Source organism: Pseudophryne corroboree, chromosome 1 (assembly GCF_028390025.1).
Source record: "Pseudophryne corroboree isolate aPseCor3 chromosome 1, aPseCor3.hap2, whole genome shotgun sequence".
NCBI classification, from domain to species: domain Eukaryota; kingdom Metazoa; phylum Chordata; class Amphibia; order Anura; family Myobatrachidae; genus Pseudophryne; species Pseudophryne corroboree.
This window is the reverse complement of record NC_086444.1, coordinates 621,992,738-622,013,766: the sequence shown is the minus strand read 5'-3', so window position 1 is coordinate 622,013,766 and position 21,029 is coordinate 621,992,738. Positions and strand designations below refer to the sequence as shown.

The window sequence follows — 21,029 nt, the reverse complement described above, 5'->3', positions numbered from 1 at the left end:
TGACAGCAGCAACTACTTTCGCCCACAACACCGTCTTCCTCCGTGTTGGCACCTTGGCGGACTCAGGGCCAAATAGCTGCCACTGATACTTCATCAGCTCACGTACCAATGCCACATTTTCAGCAAAACTAAACTTAACATTCCGCCCAGTCTTAGTAGTGGTGCATGGCTGTCTGTCACTATCACTTGAGGCTGCTGCAGCAACCTCACCCACCTCCTCCACCTCACTAACCTCACTAACACTCACCTCCTCCACCTGACCAACCTCCTCCCCCTCACTCACACCCTCCACCTCTGAGTCACACATAATTGTGTGTGTACACAGTTAACACAGGGAAAAAAAAGACAAAACACACTCCTCCACTACACACACACACACACACACACACACACACACACACACACACACACACACACACACACGCAAACACACACACACACACACACACACACACACACACACACACACACAAACACTGACAAGGGACTATAAGAAAAATAACTTGGACTAAAAATGAGACATAACCACAAAATACAAGACAACAAGAATGACAAGACGACTTTCAAACACAATATTACACTCAGAAATCGCTACCACCACTCCTCTTCAAAACACAAATTCACCTACCTCCACAGCACAACCTCCCTCCTCCTCACCACTAACTAAACCCACCAGGTGCGGACGGTTTGGGGCGTATTTATATGGTTGCACACAGACACTCCTACCATCTGAAACACAACCAATCACGAACGGGGATGAAAAACGAAACTGAAAGTGAAAATGCGGCCGTGGGGAAAAAAAAACCCTGCCGCGTTTAACTTAGGAAAAAAACTTGCAAATACAACAAAAACATGTACGCAAATGACAATGACGGCCGTAAATGTGCCAAAAAAAAAACGACTGGCATCGACATCGGAAAACACGAAAACAATAAAGTCGACTGCTTCGTAACTTTGCGTATATGGATTCAAAAAGTTGCATGAAAATGCACCCGATACAAAACGAGTTTAAACACTACACAAACCGAATCAAACACGAATATTAGTAAATATTGCCCCATGTGCTATAACGTGAATTTCGGCTCATACCATGTGCTGTAATATGAATTCCGGCTCATACCGTGTGCTATAATGTGAATTTTGGCTCATACCATGTGCTGTTATGTGAATTTCGGCTCATACTGTGTGCTGTAATGTGAATTTCTGCTCGTACCATGTGCTGTAATGTGAATTTCGGCTCATACCAAGTGCTATAATGTGAATTTCGGCTCATACCGTGTGCTATAATGTTAAAGGTGCACCAGTACTAGATAGTATAAGGGGTCCTACTACACTGAAGGACAAGCCCCTTTTGAGTGACCACGCCCCCTTTTCCGGAGCGCATAATTGCTATCTACACTTTTTCAGTCCCCCTTCAAAAATTCCACTTTGACCACTGCCCCTATACCTATACATACACACCCTGACATCTTTACATACAGTGACACCGGTGGCGTGTGCACATACTTTCCTTTTGTTGTTGCTGGGTTTTTTTTGTTTTGTTTCTTGTGGTGGAAGGGGGGGACGGGACGGAGGGGGGGGCGCCATTATTGATCTTGCCCTGGGCTCGAAAAACCCTAGTTACGCCTCTGCAGACAGGAGAGACTTGTATCGCTGGGTTTGACAACCAAAGCACTGACATCTTTCCAGCCCAGGAACAGGATATTTATACCTGCTGGGAAGCAGGCATTGGCTGGCTGATTAAGCAGAGTCTAGAGTGCAGCTGCTGGATAATTAGGCAGAGACCATAGTGCAGCTGATAGGCTGAAAAGTAACAAATTTGGAGGGAAAGACTGTTTGTAACTTGCATGTGAGTTTTAACCATGTTGCTGCCAGAATCATAGTGAAGAGACTTGAGGCAATGGGATGCAGCGTGCTGCACGCAGACAGCGCAGATGCATACCTCCCAACTTTCCATTTTTATTAAAGAGGGACGCACGCGCGGCGAAGCAGCGCACGCTCCCAAAAGGGGTGTGGCCTAAGAAAAGGGGGCGTGACCTCACAGGACCCGTGATCGCGAGCCACGCCCCGTTATCGTCACTGAGGGGGCATGCCCAGCACTCTGTGAGCCGCTGGCATGCCCCCTCTCCCTCTGACTCCAGTGAATAGTCGCTGTGCGCATGCGCACAGCGTCTATTCACCGCTGTTCTGCTAAGCAGGGCAGCGAGTGCTTGAGCCCCCCAACTGCCTCCCCCACCGCGAGGCACTGCGGCCTGCCGGTGGGACAGCGGGACAGTCCCCAAAAAAGGGACTTTCCCGCGAAAATCGGGACAGCTGGGAGGTATGCAGATGGAATCCAGGCTTGGAATGCTGGGACAGTCTCAGGAGGCATTTGGAAGGTAATTACTGATGAGAAATTACCCGGATCGTGACAATGTTGATATCCGCTGGTACTGGGCTCAGGTTTGACATGGTCTAGAGCAGGGGTGGGCAATTATTTCAGCTGAGGGGCCACTTGACATTTCCTGTCAGTATCCGAGGGCCACACACAAAATAGCAGCTCCCCCCACTTGCCAAAAATATAGGGACGTGGCTTCATGTGGAAGGAGTGTGGACAAAAAATAATACAGATTCGTATTAGGCTGCACAATAGTCTCCATTATTCAAATTGCGCCACTTACACACATTACAGCAGGTAGAGCTCCCTTTTACACAGTACGGAAGGTAGAGTCCCCTTTTACTCATTAACATTTTATTTAGGATAATTATTGCGCAGCAAGCAAATTATCCAGTGTCTTATGGTCCCTGGGGAAAGGTGTGACACAGTGATAGGACACGGGGAGTGTGACACAGTGACAGAATACGAGGGGTCACAGATAAGAGTCGGCACACACACAGTCCAGTTTCCGGGGGCAGCCAGCATCTTCGGGGAAGCTGGACATGCCCCCGGAGCGAAAGAGAAAAGACCCGCCAGGCCACGCCCCTTTTAAATTAAGCCTCACCCCCTTTTTGGGCACCACACGGCTTGAGCGCGCGCGCGGGGGGGGGTGTGTAATAGTACAGAGTGCGCTCCGGGGGACAGAACACGGGGGTGTGACACAGTGACAGAACACGGTGGGGGTGACACGGTGACAGCACATGGGGGGTGTGACACAGTGACAGAACATGGGGGAGTGACACAGTGACAGAACACGGGGGTGTGACACAGTGTCAGAACACGGGGGTGTGACAGTGACAGAACACGGGGGTGTGACACAGTGACAGAACACGGGGGGGTGACAGTGACAGAACACGGGGGTGTGACACAGTGACAGAACATGGGGGGGTGACACAGTGACAGAACATGGGGTGTGACAGTGACAGAACACAGGGGGGGGTGACACAGTGACAGAACATGGGGGGGTGACACAGTGACAGAACACGGGGTGTGACAGTGACAGAACACGGGGGTGTGACACAGTGACAGCACACGGGGGTGTGACACAGTGACAGAACATGGGGGGTCACACAGTGACAGAACACGGGGGGTGTGACACGTGAGAGAACATTGGGGGGTGACACAGTGACAGAACACGGTGGGGGTGACACAGTGACAGAACACGGTGGGGGTGACACGGTGACAGAACACGGTGGGGGTGACACGGTGACAGCACACGGGGGGGTGACAGTGACAGAACACGGTGGGGGTGACACGGTGACAGAACACGGGGGGTGACAGTGACAGAACACGGGGGGTGTGACACAGTGACAGAACATGGGGGGGTGACACGGTGACAGAACACGGTGGGGGTGACAGTGACAGAACACGGGGTGTGTGACACAGTGACAGAGCACGAGGGGGTGACAGTTACAGAACACGGGGAGTGACACAGTGACAGAACACGGGGGGGTGACGCGGTGACAGAACACGGGGGGGGTGACACGGTGACAGAACACGGGGGTGACAGTGACAGAACACGGGGATGGGACACAGTGACAGAACACGGGGGGTGACAGTGACAGAACACGGGGGGTGACACGGTGACAGCACACGGGGTGTGTGACACGGTGACAGTGACAGAACACGGGGGGTGTGACACAGTGACAGAACACGGGGGAGGTGACACAGTGACAGAACACGGGGGAGGTGACACAGTGACAGAACACAGGAGGGTTTGGTACAGCGAGAGCTAAAGATCTCTCCCCCCAACCTAAAAACAGTCTGACGCCACTGCCCGCACACACAAACACACACACACACACACTCTCTCATATACACACACACACACACACACACACACACACACACACACACACACACACACACACACACACTTTCTCTCACTTTTCCCATTAACTTACTGATCTGGCTGGCAGTGGCAGGAAGGATGGATCTGCAGCAGTCTGGCTCTTGTCCCGTGTAGCTCCGCCCCTGAGGTCCTGTGTAGCCCCGCCCCTTCATCGGCACGTAGCCCCGCTCCCTTTTCTGCTGAACACAGCCGTTGTCACTGGGGAGTCTGAAGACTGGAGGAGGAGGCTGCTACAACGCAGCAGCAGGAGACAGAGGCGCCGCTGGCAGCTTGGAGGTACTGCAGTGCAGAGCAATGACAAGCAGCTCAGCTGGTCGGGCCGCTTGTCATTGCTTGCTGGTGGGAGTCAGTGGGCCGTGCAGGATCGGTTCTTTCAACACTTGACTTTGCTGCTGGATTTCTGCCCAGTCAACAGTGGAGGCGTCAGGTCGCAGGTCGGTTGAAACAGAAAAGGGTCTGAAGTGACAGTCCTCTCTGCTTCCCAGGGTTTGAACATAGGAATCTCGATGTCTTCATTTATATCTCTAGTTTTCTCTGCTACATCTGTAGTGGGTATCCGGGACAGGGCGTCAGCATTACCGTTTGACTTTCCACTTATATAAGACACAGTGTAGCTGAAATTGGCCAGATGGGATACCCATTTCTGTTCAAGGGCTCCGAGTTGAGCAGTATCTATATGATCCAAAGGATTATTAGCCGTCATGATGATAAATGGCATGGCAGCTAGGTAATCTTTAAATTTTTCTGTGATGACCCAGACGAGAGAGAGCAACTCCAGCTTAAATGCACTGTAATTTTCACCATTCCGCTCGGTCCTGCGAAGACCCCTGCTGGCGTATGCAATAACTCTCTCTCGCCCGTCCTGCCTCTGAAACAGCACAGCCCCCCGTCCCCAATGACTGGCATTGGTATTCACCTGAAAGGGCTTGTCATAATCGGGGTAGGCAAGTAATGTAGCTTCGGTCACCGAAGTCTTCAGCTTCTCAAAAGCCTGTTGTTGTTCTTCGTCCCAATTAACAAAAGATGACCCTTTTCTTTCTAGCCCGGATCTGCCTCTTAAGAGTTCGTATAATGGGGCAGCCACTTCGGCAAAGTGCTCTATGAAGCGTCGGTAGTAGCGAACAAATCCCAGAAAGCTTTGAACATCTCGGACAGTTCTGGGTACTGGCCAACCCTGAACAACTTGAATTTTTTTTCTGGGTCAGGCATCACTCCTTCAGCGTTGACAACATGACCAAGGTATCTTACTTGTGGCTTGAGATGGTGACATTTTGCCAGCTTGAGTTTCAGCCTGGATTTGGCCAACAATCTAAACACTTCCTCCAAATGCTACAAGTGCTCTTTATAATTTTTTGAAAAGATGATTACATCAAGATACAGCAATACTGTTTCAAAGTTGCAGTGTCCAAGTCAGTATTAGATAACTCGTTGGAACGTAGCCGGTGCATTACAGAGCCCGAAGGGCATTCTCTCGAATTCAAATAAGCCCATTGGGGTCGTGAAAGCTTTTTTCTCCCTGTCCTCGGGGGCCATTTCAATCTGCCAGTATCCACTGCTAAGATCTAGCGTGGAGAAGAATGCTGCCGTCTTTAGGGCTGTCATGGACTCCTCAAGTCGAGGAAGTGAGTAGGCATCTTTGTACGTCACGGCATTTCATTGCAATAGTCTACGCAAAATTGAAGACTGCCATCTTTCTTTTTCACTATCACCACTGGTGCAGCCCACGGACTGTGGCTTTCTCGAATAACTCCAGCGTTCTTCATCTCTGTGATCATGTTTCGTACAGGCTGATACAAAGTTGGAGGTAACGGCTGGTGTCGCTCCTTGAGCAGTGGAGTTGTTCCCGTGGGAATACGATGATACACCTTCTCAGCCTTACCGAAGTCAGAAGGATACTGACTAAAAGCTGCAGCATTCCGACGTACCACCTGCAGCAAACCTTCTCTCTTGTCATCTGCGATATCCACATGACCAATTTGTATCTCGGCCCACCATGAAGCCTCTTTGTTTATCTCGGCAGTTTTCACGCTGCTGCCCCACTCTGGGCCATAGTCACACTCTGTCCCACAATGTTCTTAAAATCTACTTGGTTTACACTTTGGCACTGGATAATGTTTGTAAAGTCGTATAGCATAATTATGCGGATTCAGGAGGCGCACAGGCACCCTTCCATGTTTTACGGTCACTAACGTTCTTGCCACAGCAAACGGCTGTTGTCCATCATAGTTGCAGGATTCCAGCAGGGATTCATAGTCCCATCCAAGAGGGCCAATCTTTGTTTTACACCAGACCACATGCTCGGAGTTGGGCTTTAACAGGACAGACATTAGTAAATATCTTCTGTTTCTCTAGCATCAGTACTGTCTGCTGTAAGGCCTTTCGCTCCCTAGGAGCAGCGTTCCTCATTTCACTTCGGAGAGCTTCGATCAACTCGTTGGGGCAATTCTTCAGCACGTTCATGCCCAAGATCACCAGAGGTAGATGAACGTTATACGTAGTAGTGACTAGACACCCCTGTTTGCACAACTTGGCTTTCCCTATCATCAGATCTGGTTCCCAATATCTTCAATATTCAATCGGCTGTCCGTTACTGGCCAGTAGATGGAGCCAGGTAACTGGTGGAGTCACAATGGCAGTTTCATCCCAAAGCTGGAGAAACTCGGTGAGTCGAATGGTTGACACTTGAGAGCCAGTGTCCAAGAGTGCTGTTAATTCCACTCCATTGACCCGGATCTTCAGATGTGGGCATTCACCAGTGTACCTGGGCCACCACTCCTGCAACAATGGACCTATTAATGGGCTTCCTCCCGAGGGTCTGTCCCTTGCCTCGGGGTCTCTCGGTTTAAACCAACATTAGGACAATTCCTCTCAATATGTCCACTCTGGTGGCAATCTCTGCAAATCAGCCTCCCCTGGGAGTCAAATTGATCGGTGGACCGTCGGCCTGATTCCCTGGGTACGTCTCAGCGAGGGAGACTCCTTTCACTGCGCCCTTGGCGCCATTCCCTGCGTCGGCCTTGATCTTGTCCTCAGCTGAGCTCTTCCAACCTCTGATCCATCCTAGCCAGCTTTAGTGTTAGTTCTGTAAGATTGCTTCCAAGAAGGCTTACAGGATCTGACCCATTTGGTATTTGGGCTTGTTGGAGGACTGCTCCTCTCTGTGTCAGGGTTTCAAGCTTGGTGCACGGTTTAATGTCATCGGACCCTTCATCCTCAAGTTTTTCAGATGATGTGTCATCCTCGGCATCATCACTTTGATTCAACCCGAGTATTTGCAGCATGGCTTCCTTAAACTCGGAGAAGGAGCTATTTGGCTGTCCCCATTTCCACATTTGCAGTTGTGAACGAATCGCTTTTCCCTGTGCTCCTTCTATAAACAGGTTGATTAGAGTCTCATTGGTCTGCCCAACCTCCCAGGCGTCGAGAGCTTGAACTGTCTTCATAACCTCCTGCAGCCCCAGGGCAAAATCCCGCAATGATTCGTTGGGTTTCTGTTTCCTGACGTAAAGACGACTTTTCAACTCCGCCACCATCTTTGAATCGAATATGCCCACCAGTTTCTTGAAGATGCACTCCACTGTCTCCTTTTCACTGTCTTCCCAGCCATTGACCTCACGCAATGCAGGGCCCTTCAATTGTCCCATTAAAATCTCAACTTGCTTTTTCTCACTCAGTGGGTATAAACGAAACATTGGGGTATATTTACCAAGCTCCCGATTTTGACCGATTTGGTGTTTTTTCTTCAAAGTATCATCTCGGGAATTTACTAAGCACAAATCTCGGCAGTGATGAGGTCATTCGTATTTTATTTTTATTACGGCTGTGTAGTAAAAATACGAATGAATACACCATTGGTCAAACGCGGTTGTTTAGATATAGAACTCGGTCATTTACTAAACATTCGTATTTGAAATATCTTCCGTGAAAATGCATGTGCGGCCGCAAAAAATTACTAATCGTACAAAAAGCCTAAAAAAAAGTAGACCTGCTTTTGAGAAGCGTGTTTACATGTGTTGTCAATTCTACATTAGTCACACCCAGGGCCAGATTAACAATGGGGCGGATGGAGCTGCAGCTCCAGCCCCCCCCCCCCCATCAAAATAGGCCCACAGGATCCCCTGCTGTTGGTAACAGGAAAAAATGTTTTTCCTATTACAGCACATCAGCAGCACTAGACAGCCTCAGAAGTCCTTCCTGTTCCGAAAGATTTCTCTGCTTCTCCCCTGCGCCATGATCTCACACAGGCGCCGCGCCTCCCCTCCACTGGGTACAACAGCAGCAGCCAGCGGTGTACTTGCCTGCCAGGTCGCAAGGTGACAGTCCTGTGACCCTCTGCCGTCCCGGCTAGTGGTGCTTGCTAAATGGTAGGGGTTCCCCCCCTCCACCCCCCAAGAGGGCGTGGTCACGGGTCCGTGATTAGGCCACGCCCCCAACTTTTCCTGGTTGGTCTGTCTGCTCCTGCTCTGTCGGCATAGCTCAGTGACTGGGGGAAACGGGGAAAAGTGAGAGGGCTGGCCTGTGGGGAACAGGGTATATGTGTTGGCCCTTCCAGGCAGGAGGTGTGTGTAGGGAATGGGGTGAACAGGGTGGCTGAGTGTGTGTGTATGGTGACACTGGAGGGGAAATGCTGTGTGGTAGGGTGGGGAGGGGGGCGGGGGGGAGAGCTGGGAGAAACAGGCTTTTTGTGTGTATGTATTTGTATGTGTAGGGACTGGGGAACAGGCTTTGTGTGTGTGTGTGTGTGTGTGTGTGTGTGTGTGTGTGTAGGGACTGGGGAACAGGCTTTGTGTGTGTGTGCAGGGACTGGGTAAACAGATTGGGCGTGTGTAGGGAGTGTGGGGGGGGACAGACTGTGTGTGTGGTGATATGCAGAGCCGGCCCTAACCAATATGATGCCCTAGGCAAGATTTTGGCTGGTGCCCCCTAGCACCACCGCTAGTTCCGCCTCTGACACTGCACCCCTTTCCCAGCACCACCACCCATAGCAGTCCTTTTTTTTCTTCCTACCGCCTGTAATTTAAATAAGAACAGTGTACACATTCGGCGTACAGCCCAAAAAGGTATGTGTTTTTGCTGGCAAGGCATGGCCACACAATAGTACCCCCAATTAAAATTATGCCTCACAGTAGTGCAACTTTATTCACAATTTATCATACGATAGTGTCCCTTATTCACATTACATCACACAGTAGTACCGCTTTACCTTATATACGTTACTCCTCACAGTAGTGCCGCTCATTCACATAACATCATACTGAATTGCTCCTTATTCTCATTATACCACACCATATTGCTCTTTATTTTCATTACACCACACCATATTGCTCCTTATTCACATTACACCACACCATTTGCTCTTTATTCACATTGGACCACACAGTAGTGCCCTTTCTATACGTTACGCCACACAGTAGAGTACCTTATACACATAATGCCACACATTGGTAATGCATTTATACACATAATACCACACAGTAATGCCCCTTACACATATGACACACATTATTAATGTCCTTATAAACATAATGTGCCTTACACATTATGCCAAACCTTATTAATGCCCTTATACACATAATTTCCCTTACACATATGCTGCATTGTTAATGCCCTTATACACATAAAGACACACATAATGTCCCATACACATATGCCGCATATTATGAGTGCCCTAATACACATAATGACACACATAGTGCCCCTTACACATATGTTACACATTATTAATGCCCTTATACACATAATGACACATGTAGTTCCTGGCGTGAGTCAACTGGCAGCTCTGCTAACGTTGGGTGACTATTTTTTATGAAAATGCATCTTATTTGCATTGCTATGTGGCTAGGATGCACAAGCAGCTTCTGCTGATTAAAATGATATGCGACATGCCTATATACTGTGTGCGACTGTGGCTGTATCTGCATACGAAATGCTACACACAGAATATAGGCATGCCGCATATCATTTTAATCAGCAGAAGCTGCTTGTGCCCCTAGGCATACCAGATGCCCTAGGCAATTGCCTAGTTTGCCTATGCCTAAGGCCGGCTCTGGTGATATGGGCATGTTGGTGGGGTTGGTTGCATGCAGCGACTCTGGGTTGCTCACATTGACGTCCATAGACGTGATCTGCACGTCTATGGACGCTCAGTCCATGTGCATTCGGCTGCACTATGTGCACTGGGAGGGGCAGCGTTGGAGTGTTGGGAGGGTCGCTGCTCGTCCAGCTCAGGGGATCCTGCCAGTGGCGGTTTTAGGTGCGGGCTAGCAGGACGGGCACCCGGGTCACTGTGGCCTGAGGCCCCTGCCAGTGCCATCAGCACCCGTCTGCTGCCTGCACCACAGTGCCCCTCACCGCTTCCTGCTCCGGCCGGCCGCCCCCCATCCTGGCCACTTCACGCTGCCTGCACCCCACCGCGGGAGTATGACAAGAACATAGAGCCGGGGGACCACAGGCGCCGAATGGTGAGTGACGGCTAGCTAGCGCAATTTGTATAATGGGCTACCTGTTGCTATGTGTATAAGGCGCTACCTGGTGCAGTTTGTATAACAGGCTCTACCTGGCGACACGTGTATAAAAGGGGCTCCACCTAGCATAACGTGAATAAAAGAAAGGGGTTCTACCTGCCATAACGTGAATAAAAGGGGCTCTACATGGCGTATTGTGTATAAGGGGCTCTACCCCTAGTCACAACCAACTGTTGCTGGTCAACCCTCTGCTACGGTACACAGTAGGCCCTTCAGAAATTTCAGCTCCAGGCCCATGTGGTCCTTAATCTGGCACTGGTCACACCTGACTTTTTGGACCTTTAAAAGGGGCCCCAACACATTTTTCACCACTCTCAATCTGAAATGGCTGCTACTGTGTGTAGTACTGCTGTCTTGTTTGCTGGGGGATACCTGACACTGCTCCATGAGGGTACAATAAACACAGGCCAGGAAAATCAACATGGTCAGCAGGTTGTACATGTTCCGCGTAGGCTGGTCATGGCTTGTTTTTTTTAGTGGTCGTTTAAACAATAACAAAATTGCTGATGACCATGTTATACAGATGCTCCGACTAAATGTAAATAATATTTTCCCTCTGTATGACCTTGTCAAACTGAACCTAGACCCTGAGACAGTACGCTCTCGCTCTGTCTCAGGCCTGCACAAACTCCTGCCTGTGTTGCACTTTATGGCTACTGGCAGTTTCCAGCCTGTGACTGGCGATGTAATTAGTATCTCACAGGCCACCTTTTAAAAATATTTAATTCAGGTGAGTTAAAACATACATACACGTCTATGTCTAAGTGGTGCTTCTGTAATGTAATAGAACACAGTATTGTATTGATTAAAGGTCATGACACTCACCTTTAATTTTTGAATGGCCACTCAGGTTTTGGATGTCTTGGATGGCTACATAGATGCCTCTCTCTGCTTCCCTACCCAGGAGTCGCAGTGGCATGCAGTCAGGGTAGCTTTATCTGATCTTGCGGCCATGGCCAATGTGCTGGGTGCAATAGCTTAGACACACGTTGAGCTGAGGACACCTAGGGGCAGACAATATATTTCTAACAATCCACATCTGGCCCAAGACACTAATGTGCATGTGGTTTGTGGAGCTAATTAAACAATACACATATTCCGTGTTCACAATTTATTCATTTTAACACACAAATTTTTGTGAAAAATCAAAAAGAAAAAACATTGTAATGGTCAACATATTCTGACCAAGCATTATTTCTCTGACGTCCTAGTGGATGCTAGGTACTCCGTAAGGACCATGGGGAATAGACGGGCTCCGCAGGAGACTGGGCACTCTTAAAAGAAAGATTAGGTACTATATCTGGTGTGCACTGGCTCCTCCTCCTATGCCCCTCCTCCAGACCTCAGTTAGAATCTGTGCCCGGCCAGAGCTGGATGCACCTAGTGGGCTCTCCTGAGCTTACTAGAAAAGAAAGTATTTGTTAGGTTTTTTATTTTCAGTGAGATCTGCTGGCAACAGACTCACTGCTACGAGGGACTGAGGGGAGAGAAGCAAACCTACCTGCTTGCAGCTAGCTTGTGCTTCTAAGGCTACTGGACACCATTAGCTCCAGAGGGATCGAACACAGGGCCCGACCTCGATCGTCCGTTCCCGGAGCCGCGCCGCTGTCCCCCTTGCAGAGCCAGAAGACGGAAGAACCAGGAGAAAATCGGCGGCTGAAGACTCCGGTCTTCAATCAGGTAGCGCACTGCACTGCAGCTGTGCACCATTACTCCCACAGCACACCACACGCTCCGGTCACTGGTGGGTGCAGGGCGCAGGGGGGGCGCGCCCTGGGCTGCAATATGTATATCTTTTTGGCAAAATGCACATAATACAGTTATAAACTGTATATGTGCCTAATCCCCCGCCATAAATATTATTAAAAAAGCGGGAGAAGCCCGCCGCTGAAGGGGCGGGGCTATCTTCCTCAGCACAGCCAGCGCCATTTTCTCTTCACAGCTCCGCTGGAAGGACGCTCCCCAGGCTCTCCCCTGCAGTATACACTACGAGAAGGGTAAAAAAGAGAGGGGGGGCACATAAATTTAGGCGCAAAAGGTGATATAAGCAGCTATTGGGGAAAAATTCACTTTCTGTTAGTGTAAATCCCTCTGTTATATAGCGCTCTGGTGTGTGCTGGCATACTCCCTCTCTGTCTCCCCAAAGGACTTTGTGAAGTCCTGTCCTCAGTCAGAGCATTCCCTGTGTGTGTGTGCGGTGTGTCGGTACGGCTGTGTCGACATGTTTGAGGAGGACGCTTACGTGGAGGCGGAGCAGGTGCCGATAAGTGTGATGTCGCCCCCTGCGGGGCCGACACCAGAGTGGATGGATATGTGGAAGGTATTAACCGACAGTGTCAACTCCTTGCATAAAAGGTTCGATGACGCAGCTTTGGGACAGCCGGCATCTCAGCTCGCGCCTGCCCAGGCATCTCAGAGGCCATCAGGGGCTCAAAAACGCCCGCTACCTCAGATGGCAGACACAGATGTCGACACGGAGTCTGACTCCAGTGTAGACGAGGATTAGACAAATGTACAGTCCACAAGGGCCATCCGATGCATGATTACGGCAATGAAAAATGTGTTGCACATTTCTGACATTAACCCGGTTACCACTAAAAAAGGTATTATGTTTGGGGAGAAAAAGCAGCCTGTGACTTTTCCCCCATCTGATGAGTTGAATGAATTGTGTGAAGAAGCGTGGTGTTCCCCAGATAAGAAATTAGTGATTTCTAAGAGGTTACTAATGGCGTACCCTTTCCCGCCAACGGACAGGCTACGTTGGGAAACATCCCCTAGGGTGGACAAGGCGCTCACACGCTTATCAAAAAAGGTGGCACTGCCGTCTCAGGATACGGCCGCCTTAAAGGAGCCTGCAGATAGAAAGCAGGAGGCTATCCTGAAGTCTGTATATACACACTCAGGTACTATACTGAGACCTGCAATTGCTTCGGCATGGATGTGTAGTGCTGCAGCTGCTTGGTCTGATTCCCTGTCAGATAACATTGATTCCCTTGACAGGGATACTATTTTGCTAACCATAGAGCATATTAAAGACGTCGTCTTATATATGAGGGATGCACAGAGGGACATTTGCCGGCTGGCATCTAGAATTAATGCAATGTCCATTTCTGCCAGGAGAGTATTATGGACTCGGCAATGGACAGGTGATGCTGATTCTAAAAGGCACATGGAGGTTTTGCCTTATAAGGGTGAGGAATTGTTTGGGGACGGTCTCTCGGACCTCGTATCCACAGCAACAGCTGGGAAGTCGACTTTTTTACCTCAGGTTCCCTCACAGCCTAAGAAAGCACCGTATTATCAAGTACAGTCCTTTCAGCCTCAGAAAGGCAAGCGGGTCAGAGGCGCGTCCTTTCTGCCCAGAGGCAGGGGTAGAGGGAAAAAGCTGCACCAGACAGCCAGTTCCCAGGAACAAAAATCCTCCCCTGCTTCCACTAAGTCCACCGCATGACGCTGGGGCTCCACAGGTGGAGCCAGGTGCGGTGGGGGCGCGTCTCCGGAATTTCAGCGACCAGTGGGTTCGCTCACAGGTGGATCTCTGGGTTCTACAAGTGGTATCTCAGGGATACAAGCTGGAGTTCGAGGCGTCTCCCCCTCGCCGTTACCTCAAATCAGCCTTGCCAGCTGCTCCCAAGGAAAGGGAGGTAGTACTGGCGGCAATTCACAAGCTGTACCTTCAGCAGGTGATAATCAAAGTTCCCCTCCTTCAACAGGGACGGGGTTACTATTCCACAATGTTTGTGGTACCGAAACCAGACGGTTCGGTGAGACCCATTCTAAATTTGAAATCCTTGAACACTTATATAAGGAAGTTCAAGTTCAAAATGGAATCGCTCACGGCGGTTATTGCAAGCCTGGTTGAGGGGGATTTTATGGTGTCACTGGACATCAAGGATGCTTACCTACATGTCCCCATTTACCCCCCTCACCAGGAGTACCTCAGGTTTGTGGTACAGGACTGTCATTACCAATTCCAGACGTTGCCGTTTGGTCTGTCCATGGCACCGAGGGTATTTACCAAGGTAATGGCCGAAATGATGATACTCCTTCGAAAGAAAGGGAGTTATAATTATCCCATACTTGGACGATCTCCTTATAAAGGCAAGGTCCAAGGAGCAGTTGTCAGTCGGAGTAGCACTATCTCGGGAAGTGCTACAACAGCACGGCTGGATTCTGAATATCCCAAAGTCGCAGCTGATTCCTACGACGCGTCTGCTGTTCTTGGGCATGATTCTGGACACAGAACAGAAGAAGGTGTTTCTCCCGGAGGAGAAGGCCCAGGAATTGTCATCTCTGGTCAGGGACCTCCTGAAACCAAAACAGGTGTCGGTGCATCACTGCACGCGAGTCCTGGGAAAGATGGTAGCTTCTTACGAAGCAATTCCCTTCGGCAGGTTCCATGCAAGGATCTTTCAGTGGGATCTGTTAGACAAGTGGTCCGGATCGCATCTTCAGATGCATCGGTTGATCACCCTGTCCCCGAGGGCCAGGGTGTCTCTGCTGTGGTGGCTGCAGAGTGCTCATCTTCTCGAGGGCCGCAGATTCGGCATTCAGGACTGGGTCCTGGTGACCACGGATGCAAGCCTCCGAGGTTGGGGGGCAGTCACTCAGGGAAGAAACTTCCAAGGACAGTGGTCGAGTCAGGAGACTTCCCTACACATAAATATTCTGGAACTAAGGGCCATTTACAATGCCCTGAGTCAAGCAGTAACCCTGCTTCAAAACCAGCCGGTGCTGAATCAGTCAGACAACATCACTGCGGTCGCCCATGTAAACCGACTGGGTGGCACAAGAAGCAGGATGGCGATGGCAGAAGCCACAAGGATACTTCGATGGGTGGAGAATCACGTGCTAGCACTGTCAGCAGTGTTCATTCCGGGAGTGGACAACTGGGAAGCAGACTTCCTCAGCAGGCACGACCTCCACCCGGGAGAGGGGGGACTTCATCCAGAAGTCTTCAAGCTGATTGTAAATCGTTGGGAAAGGCCACAGGTGGACATGATGGCGTCCCGCCTCAACAAAAAGCTAAAAAGATATTGCGCCAGGTCAAGGGACCCTCAGGCGATAGCTGTGGACGCTCTAGTGACACCGTGGGTGTACCAGTCGGTTTATGTGTTCCCTCCTCTTCCTCTCATACCAAAGGTACTGAGGATAATAAGAAAGAGAGGAGTAAGAACTATACTCATCGTTCCGGATTGGCCAAGAAGAACTTGGTACCCGGAACTACAAGAAATGATCTCAGAGGACCCTTGGCCTCTGCCGCTCCGACAGGACCTGCTACAGCAGGGGCCCTGTCTGTTCTAAGACTTACCGCGGCTGCGTTTGACGGCATGGTGGTTGAACGCCGGATCCTAATGTAAAAGGGCATTCCGGATGAAGTCATTCCTACGCTGATTAAAGCTAGGAAAGATGTGACAGCAAAACATTATCACCGCATATGGCGAAAATATGTTGCTTGGTGTGAGGCCAGGAAGGCCCCAACAGAGGAATTTCAGCTGGGTCGATTTCTGCACTTCCTACAGTCAGGAGTAACTATGGGCCTAAAATTGGGATCCATTAAAGTCCAGATTTCGCCCCTGTATATTTTCTTTCAAAAAGAACTGGCGTCACTGCCTGAAGTTCAGACGTTTGTTAAGGGAGTGCTGCGTATTCAGCCCCCTTTTGTGCCTCCAGTGGCACCTTGGGATCTCAACGTTGTGTTGGATTTCCTAAAATCACATTGGTTTGAGCCACTTCAGACCGTGGAGTTGAAGTATCTCACGTGGAAGGTAGTCATGCTGTTGGCCTTGGCCTCAGCTAGGCGTGTGTCAGAATTGGCGGCTTTGTCCTGTAAAAGCCCATATCTGATTTTCCATATGGACAGGGCAGAATTGAGGACTCGTCCCCAATTTCTCCCTAAGGTGGTATCAGCGTTTCATTTGAACCAACCTATTGTGGTGCCTGCGGCTACTCGGGACTTGGAGGATTCCAAGTTGCTGGACGTAGTCCAGGCCCTGAAAATCTATGTTTCCAGGACGGCTAGAGTCAGGAAAACTGACTCGCTGTTTATCCTGCATGCACCCAACAAGCTGGGTGCTCCTGCTTCAAAGCAGACTATTGCTCGCTGGATCTGTAGCACGATTCAACTTGCACATTCTGCGGCTGGACTGCCGCATCCTAAATCTGTAAAAGCCCATTCCACGAGGAAGGTGGGCTCTTCTTGGGGGGCTGCCCGAGGGGTCTCGGCTTTACAACTTTGCCGAGCTGCTACTTGGTCGGGATCAAACACTTTTGCAAAATTCTACAAGTTTGATACCCTGGCTGAGGAGGACCTTGAGTTTGCTCATTCGGTGCTGCAGAGTCATCCGCACTCTCCCGCCCGTTTGGGAGCTTTGGTATAATCCCCATGGTCCTTACGGAGTACCCAGCATCCACTAGGACGTCAGAGAAAATAAGAATTTACTCACCGGTAATTCTATTTCTCGTAGTCCGTAGTGGATGCTGGGAGCCCGTCCCAAGTACGGACTTTCTGCAATACATGTATATAGTTATTGCTTAACTATAGGGTTATTGTTATGAGCCATCTGTTGAATGAGGCTCAGTTGTTGTTCATACTGTTAACTGGGTATAGTTATCACAAGTTGTACGGTGTGATTGGTGTGGCTGGAGTCTTACCCTGGATTCCAAATCCTTTCCTAGTAATGTCAGCTCTTCCGGGCACAATTTCCCTAACTTAGGTCCTGAGGAGGGGCATAGAGGGAGGAGCCAGTGCACACCAGATATAGTACCTAATCTTTCTTTTAAGAGTGCCCAGTCTCCTGCGGAGCCCGTCTATTCCCCATGGTCCTCACGGAGTACCCAGCATCCACTACGGACTACGAGAAATAGAATTACCGGTGAGTAAATTCTTATTTATTTGTGTTTTTTTTTGTGTGCTGGGTGCCGAGGATTGTGCTGGCTCGTTGGTGCGGGTTCGACTTGAGCGTCGAACTGGGGAATTAACTGGGGTGTGGCTTGGTGTCGTTGTCCCCGAGCTAGATGTGGCATGGTGTGATGCCAACACACTAAGGCTTTGACTGATATTGTTCAAGCTTGCTGTGAGCTGCGTATTAGCGGCAGTGTTGTTAGCTATTATGCGTGATAGGTTGTCATTGATCATTTGGTTGTGTTGTATGATCTGGATTAGTGATTGTTGCTGCCGCTGCTGTTCATCCAAGATGCGTTGTAGGTTTGTTTGCATTTGGCTGTTGTCTGCCCTCATCTGCTCCATGGAGTTAGCGATTCTGCCCACCTGCACTATAAGTCTGCCTGAGTTGCGACTCAGTCTAGGCAAATGATGGGGCAGACTTGACAGGTATTGGCTGTGGGTGGTGAGGCACGCGTAGTGTTGCGCCTGTTGTGACGACCAACGGCTCCAAAACTCAGTGCCCATTTGTGTGTTGACTTGTGTTGTGCTCAATTGGGGGCTGTGGGATGTTTGGGGTGGTTGGGGTATGTCCTGCGGCGTGGTTGGCTGAGTAGGATCGATGGGCTGCAGGTGGAGTGTGAAGGTCTCCTGGTCACGTTCCTGCTGGTCATCCTCGGTGATGATGGCTGGGTCTGTATGGGGTTGAAGACAGCCACTATTTAGTAAATATGTAGCATTGGTCTTACTATAGGTTTACGTCAACATGCATTACTTCTTAATATTAATGTTGTAATTGCTAAATAGATTGTGGCATAAACTTAACTATGTTGCTCACCTTTTTAAAATAATATGTGGCTTCTAACGTTCACTACTCAGTTGGTAAAAGTTAGTGGGAATAGTAGGATTCTGAGCCATAATTACTGTTTAAACACGAAGAACTCTAACAAATACAAAGTACTACATTTACATATTGGGTATGAAGCTTCCTTTGGAACAACACACACAATACAATAAATGTGTTGACCAATACACTCATACATTGTTCAAGGCAGTCAGTGGTCTGGCCAAAACGTTAACAAATATAGTGGTCTAAAATGTACACATTAACAATGGGTGAAAAAGTATTGAGGTGCCCTATGTTTAGAAGTGGTGTTGTTGGCCATGCAAAACAATTGGATGAGACTTAACATTTATGTTGGTTTTTTACTCCAAAAATTATGTTACAAAAATGTGTTGATATGGCCAACATCACATCTGACAATTAACCATCTAAAAATACCTTAACACCATCTGCTTGTTGTTGTTGATTATTGCAAGAATGACTGGGCATTAGTGTAATTTTTTATTCTCTGTACTAACAGTGGGGCAGATGTATAAACCTGGAGAAGGCATAAGGAAGTGAAAAACCAGTGATATGTGCAATGTGATAAAGGCACAAGGCAAACAGATCCAATATGTACATTAACAGTTGTGTTTATTTTGTACTGCTGCCTTTATCACCTTGCACATATCAGTGTTTTTTCACTTCCTTATGCCTTCTCCAGGTTAATAAACCTACACCAGTGTTTGTTTACTTATTTACACGTAATTGTTATGTTTACTCACCAGACAACTGAGGGGATTGTGGCTCCTCACTTTGGGGGCTGGCCAAAAGAGCTAGTGGTGGCACGGCCGACACTGCGGAGATGCGCCGTTGGGGTGGTGATGCTGGTGCTGGAGCTTGAGCCTCAAGACGGCGTCTCTTGGGTGGCATCGTAGCCACAGTAACCGAGCCCTGTGATGGGCGCCTTAGTGTAGGGGGATTTGCCGAAGAAGAACCTATATGATAAGATAATCATTAACATTTTGTGTTTCTATGTGTTTGCAGAATATGTGTTTACAGTTAAATCTTACCGGCATTGCCACCATCTGCATCTCTTGGCAGTGTTGGATGTGGCCTGGCTGTGCTGCTTCTCTGGCGTACTGTAGAAATATGAAGAATGTCCTTATGAACATACTATTTTGGTGATATGTTTATGCAAATTCCTTATTGTGATGTAAACATATGTGGTACCTGATGAGAATTAAACTAAAGGATGCTTATGCTTTTCTGCCTGACTTCATTGGGTGTGTATACTTTAAATTAGCAAAAATTTTGCAAAAAAAATCAATACACAAAGGCGCATAATGCAAACAATTATACTACTTAAAACCAAAACGTCGTAGCTTGACACAACCACAATATTGCACGCTAAGGTCCCAATTTTTGATACTAAGTATAAAACACTAGCCACAAATATCTGCTAAAACTTGGAAACATCACAACCAAATATGCATTAAAAAACACATCAAGCACACAAAGGACAACCCAGAACAACACACAATAAACATAAATGCTATGAAATGTATTTAAAAAAAACCTTTGAAAAAAAAAAAACACTTCTTTAAAATACACCTACAAACATTTACTTTTGACATAAAACACCAGCAAAACTCCAAGGCAACCAGAATTTTTTTTTTTTAAATATACATAATTGAGCATAACAGTACATCAGGCCTGGCCAACCTGTGGCTCTCCAGATGTAGTGAAACTACACATCCCAGCATGCCCTGCCACAGTTTTAGCATTCCCTAATAGCAAAACTGTGGCAAGGCATGATGGGACTTGTAGTTTTACAACAGCTGGAGAGCCACAGGTTGGCCAGGCCTGCACTACATCACCAACACATTAGGAGAATGAACAAACTGACAACCACAATTAGCTAGAAGACATTTCAGACAACTAAGGACAAAGCACAGATGTTTAAATTGTTAAAAAAACTAAAAAAATACTCACCATCCTGCCTTGGCCGATCTGAATCCCGGACATGAGTGGCACCAACCACTTCTGGCGGAATGAGTGCACGCACAGGCTCCTCCCAATCACGGTAAGATGCACGGAAGGGGTGTCCACCCCCGGTTTGATGGGCCGATTTAGCCTCCTTGGCCATCTTCGCCTTGACACGGAACTTTATGTCGTAGAAACGCTTACGACACGTGTCCTCGGTCCGCCTCACCAGACCCTCACTATTAACAGCCGCAATGACCTTCCCCCACAGAACACTCTTCCTGCGTGACGACACCTTTGCAGCATCATGGACAAACAACTGCCGATGATGCCTCATCAGCTCCCGCACCAAGGCCATATTTTCAGCGTAGCTAAATTTTACATTGCGGCCAGTCTTTGTAGTGGTGCGTGGCTGCGGAGCCACAACACCATCACTATCACTGGAGGCCGCAGCAACAACCTGCCCTTCATCCTCACTAACCTCCTCCACCTCACTAACCTCCTCCACCTCACTCACCTCCTCCCTCTCACTCACCTCCTCCACC

General features: G+C 48.8%; 1 protein-coding gene across 1 annotated transcript; it reads right to left on the bottom strand.

Annotated features, from left to right (window-relative positions):
• Positions 1-8,363: 8,363 nt before the first annotated feature.
• On the bottom strand, positions 8,364-19,637 carry LOC135038975 (uncharacterized). Its single transcript, XM_063954702.1, has 4 exons — positions 19,572-19,637; positions 19,284-19,496; positions 17,837-18,370; positions 8,364-8,389 (listed from the first exon to the last, which is right to left on the bottom strand). The coding sequence occupies exons 2-4, from the start codon at positions 19,429-19,431 to the stop codon at positions 8,364-8,366; spliced, it is 708 nt and encodes a 235-aa protein (XP_063810772.1). The 5' UTR covers positions 19,432-19,496; positions 19,572-19,637.
• Positions 19,638-21,029: the final 1,392 nt, after the last annotated feature.

Bases quoted from the DNA above. Each gene is read 5' to 3' on its own strand.
- LOC135038975 (XM_063954702.1), bottom strand. From the start codon at position 19,431: ATGCCACCCAAGAGACGCCGTCTTGAGGCTCAAGCTCCAGCACCAGCA. The intron at 18,371-19,283 runs GTGAGTAAACAT...AACCCCATACAG, and splicing joins ACAATCCCCTCAGTTGTCTG to ACCCAGCCATCATCACCGAG. The intron at 8,390-17,836 runs GTGTGTTGGCAT...TGTTACCAACAG, and splicing joins CAATATCAGTCAAAGCCTTA to CAGGGGATCCTGTGGGCCTA.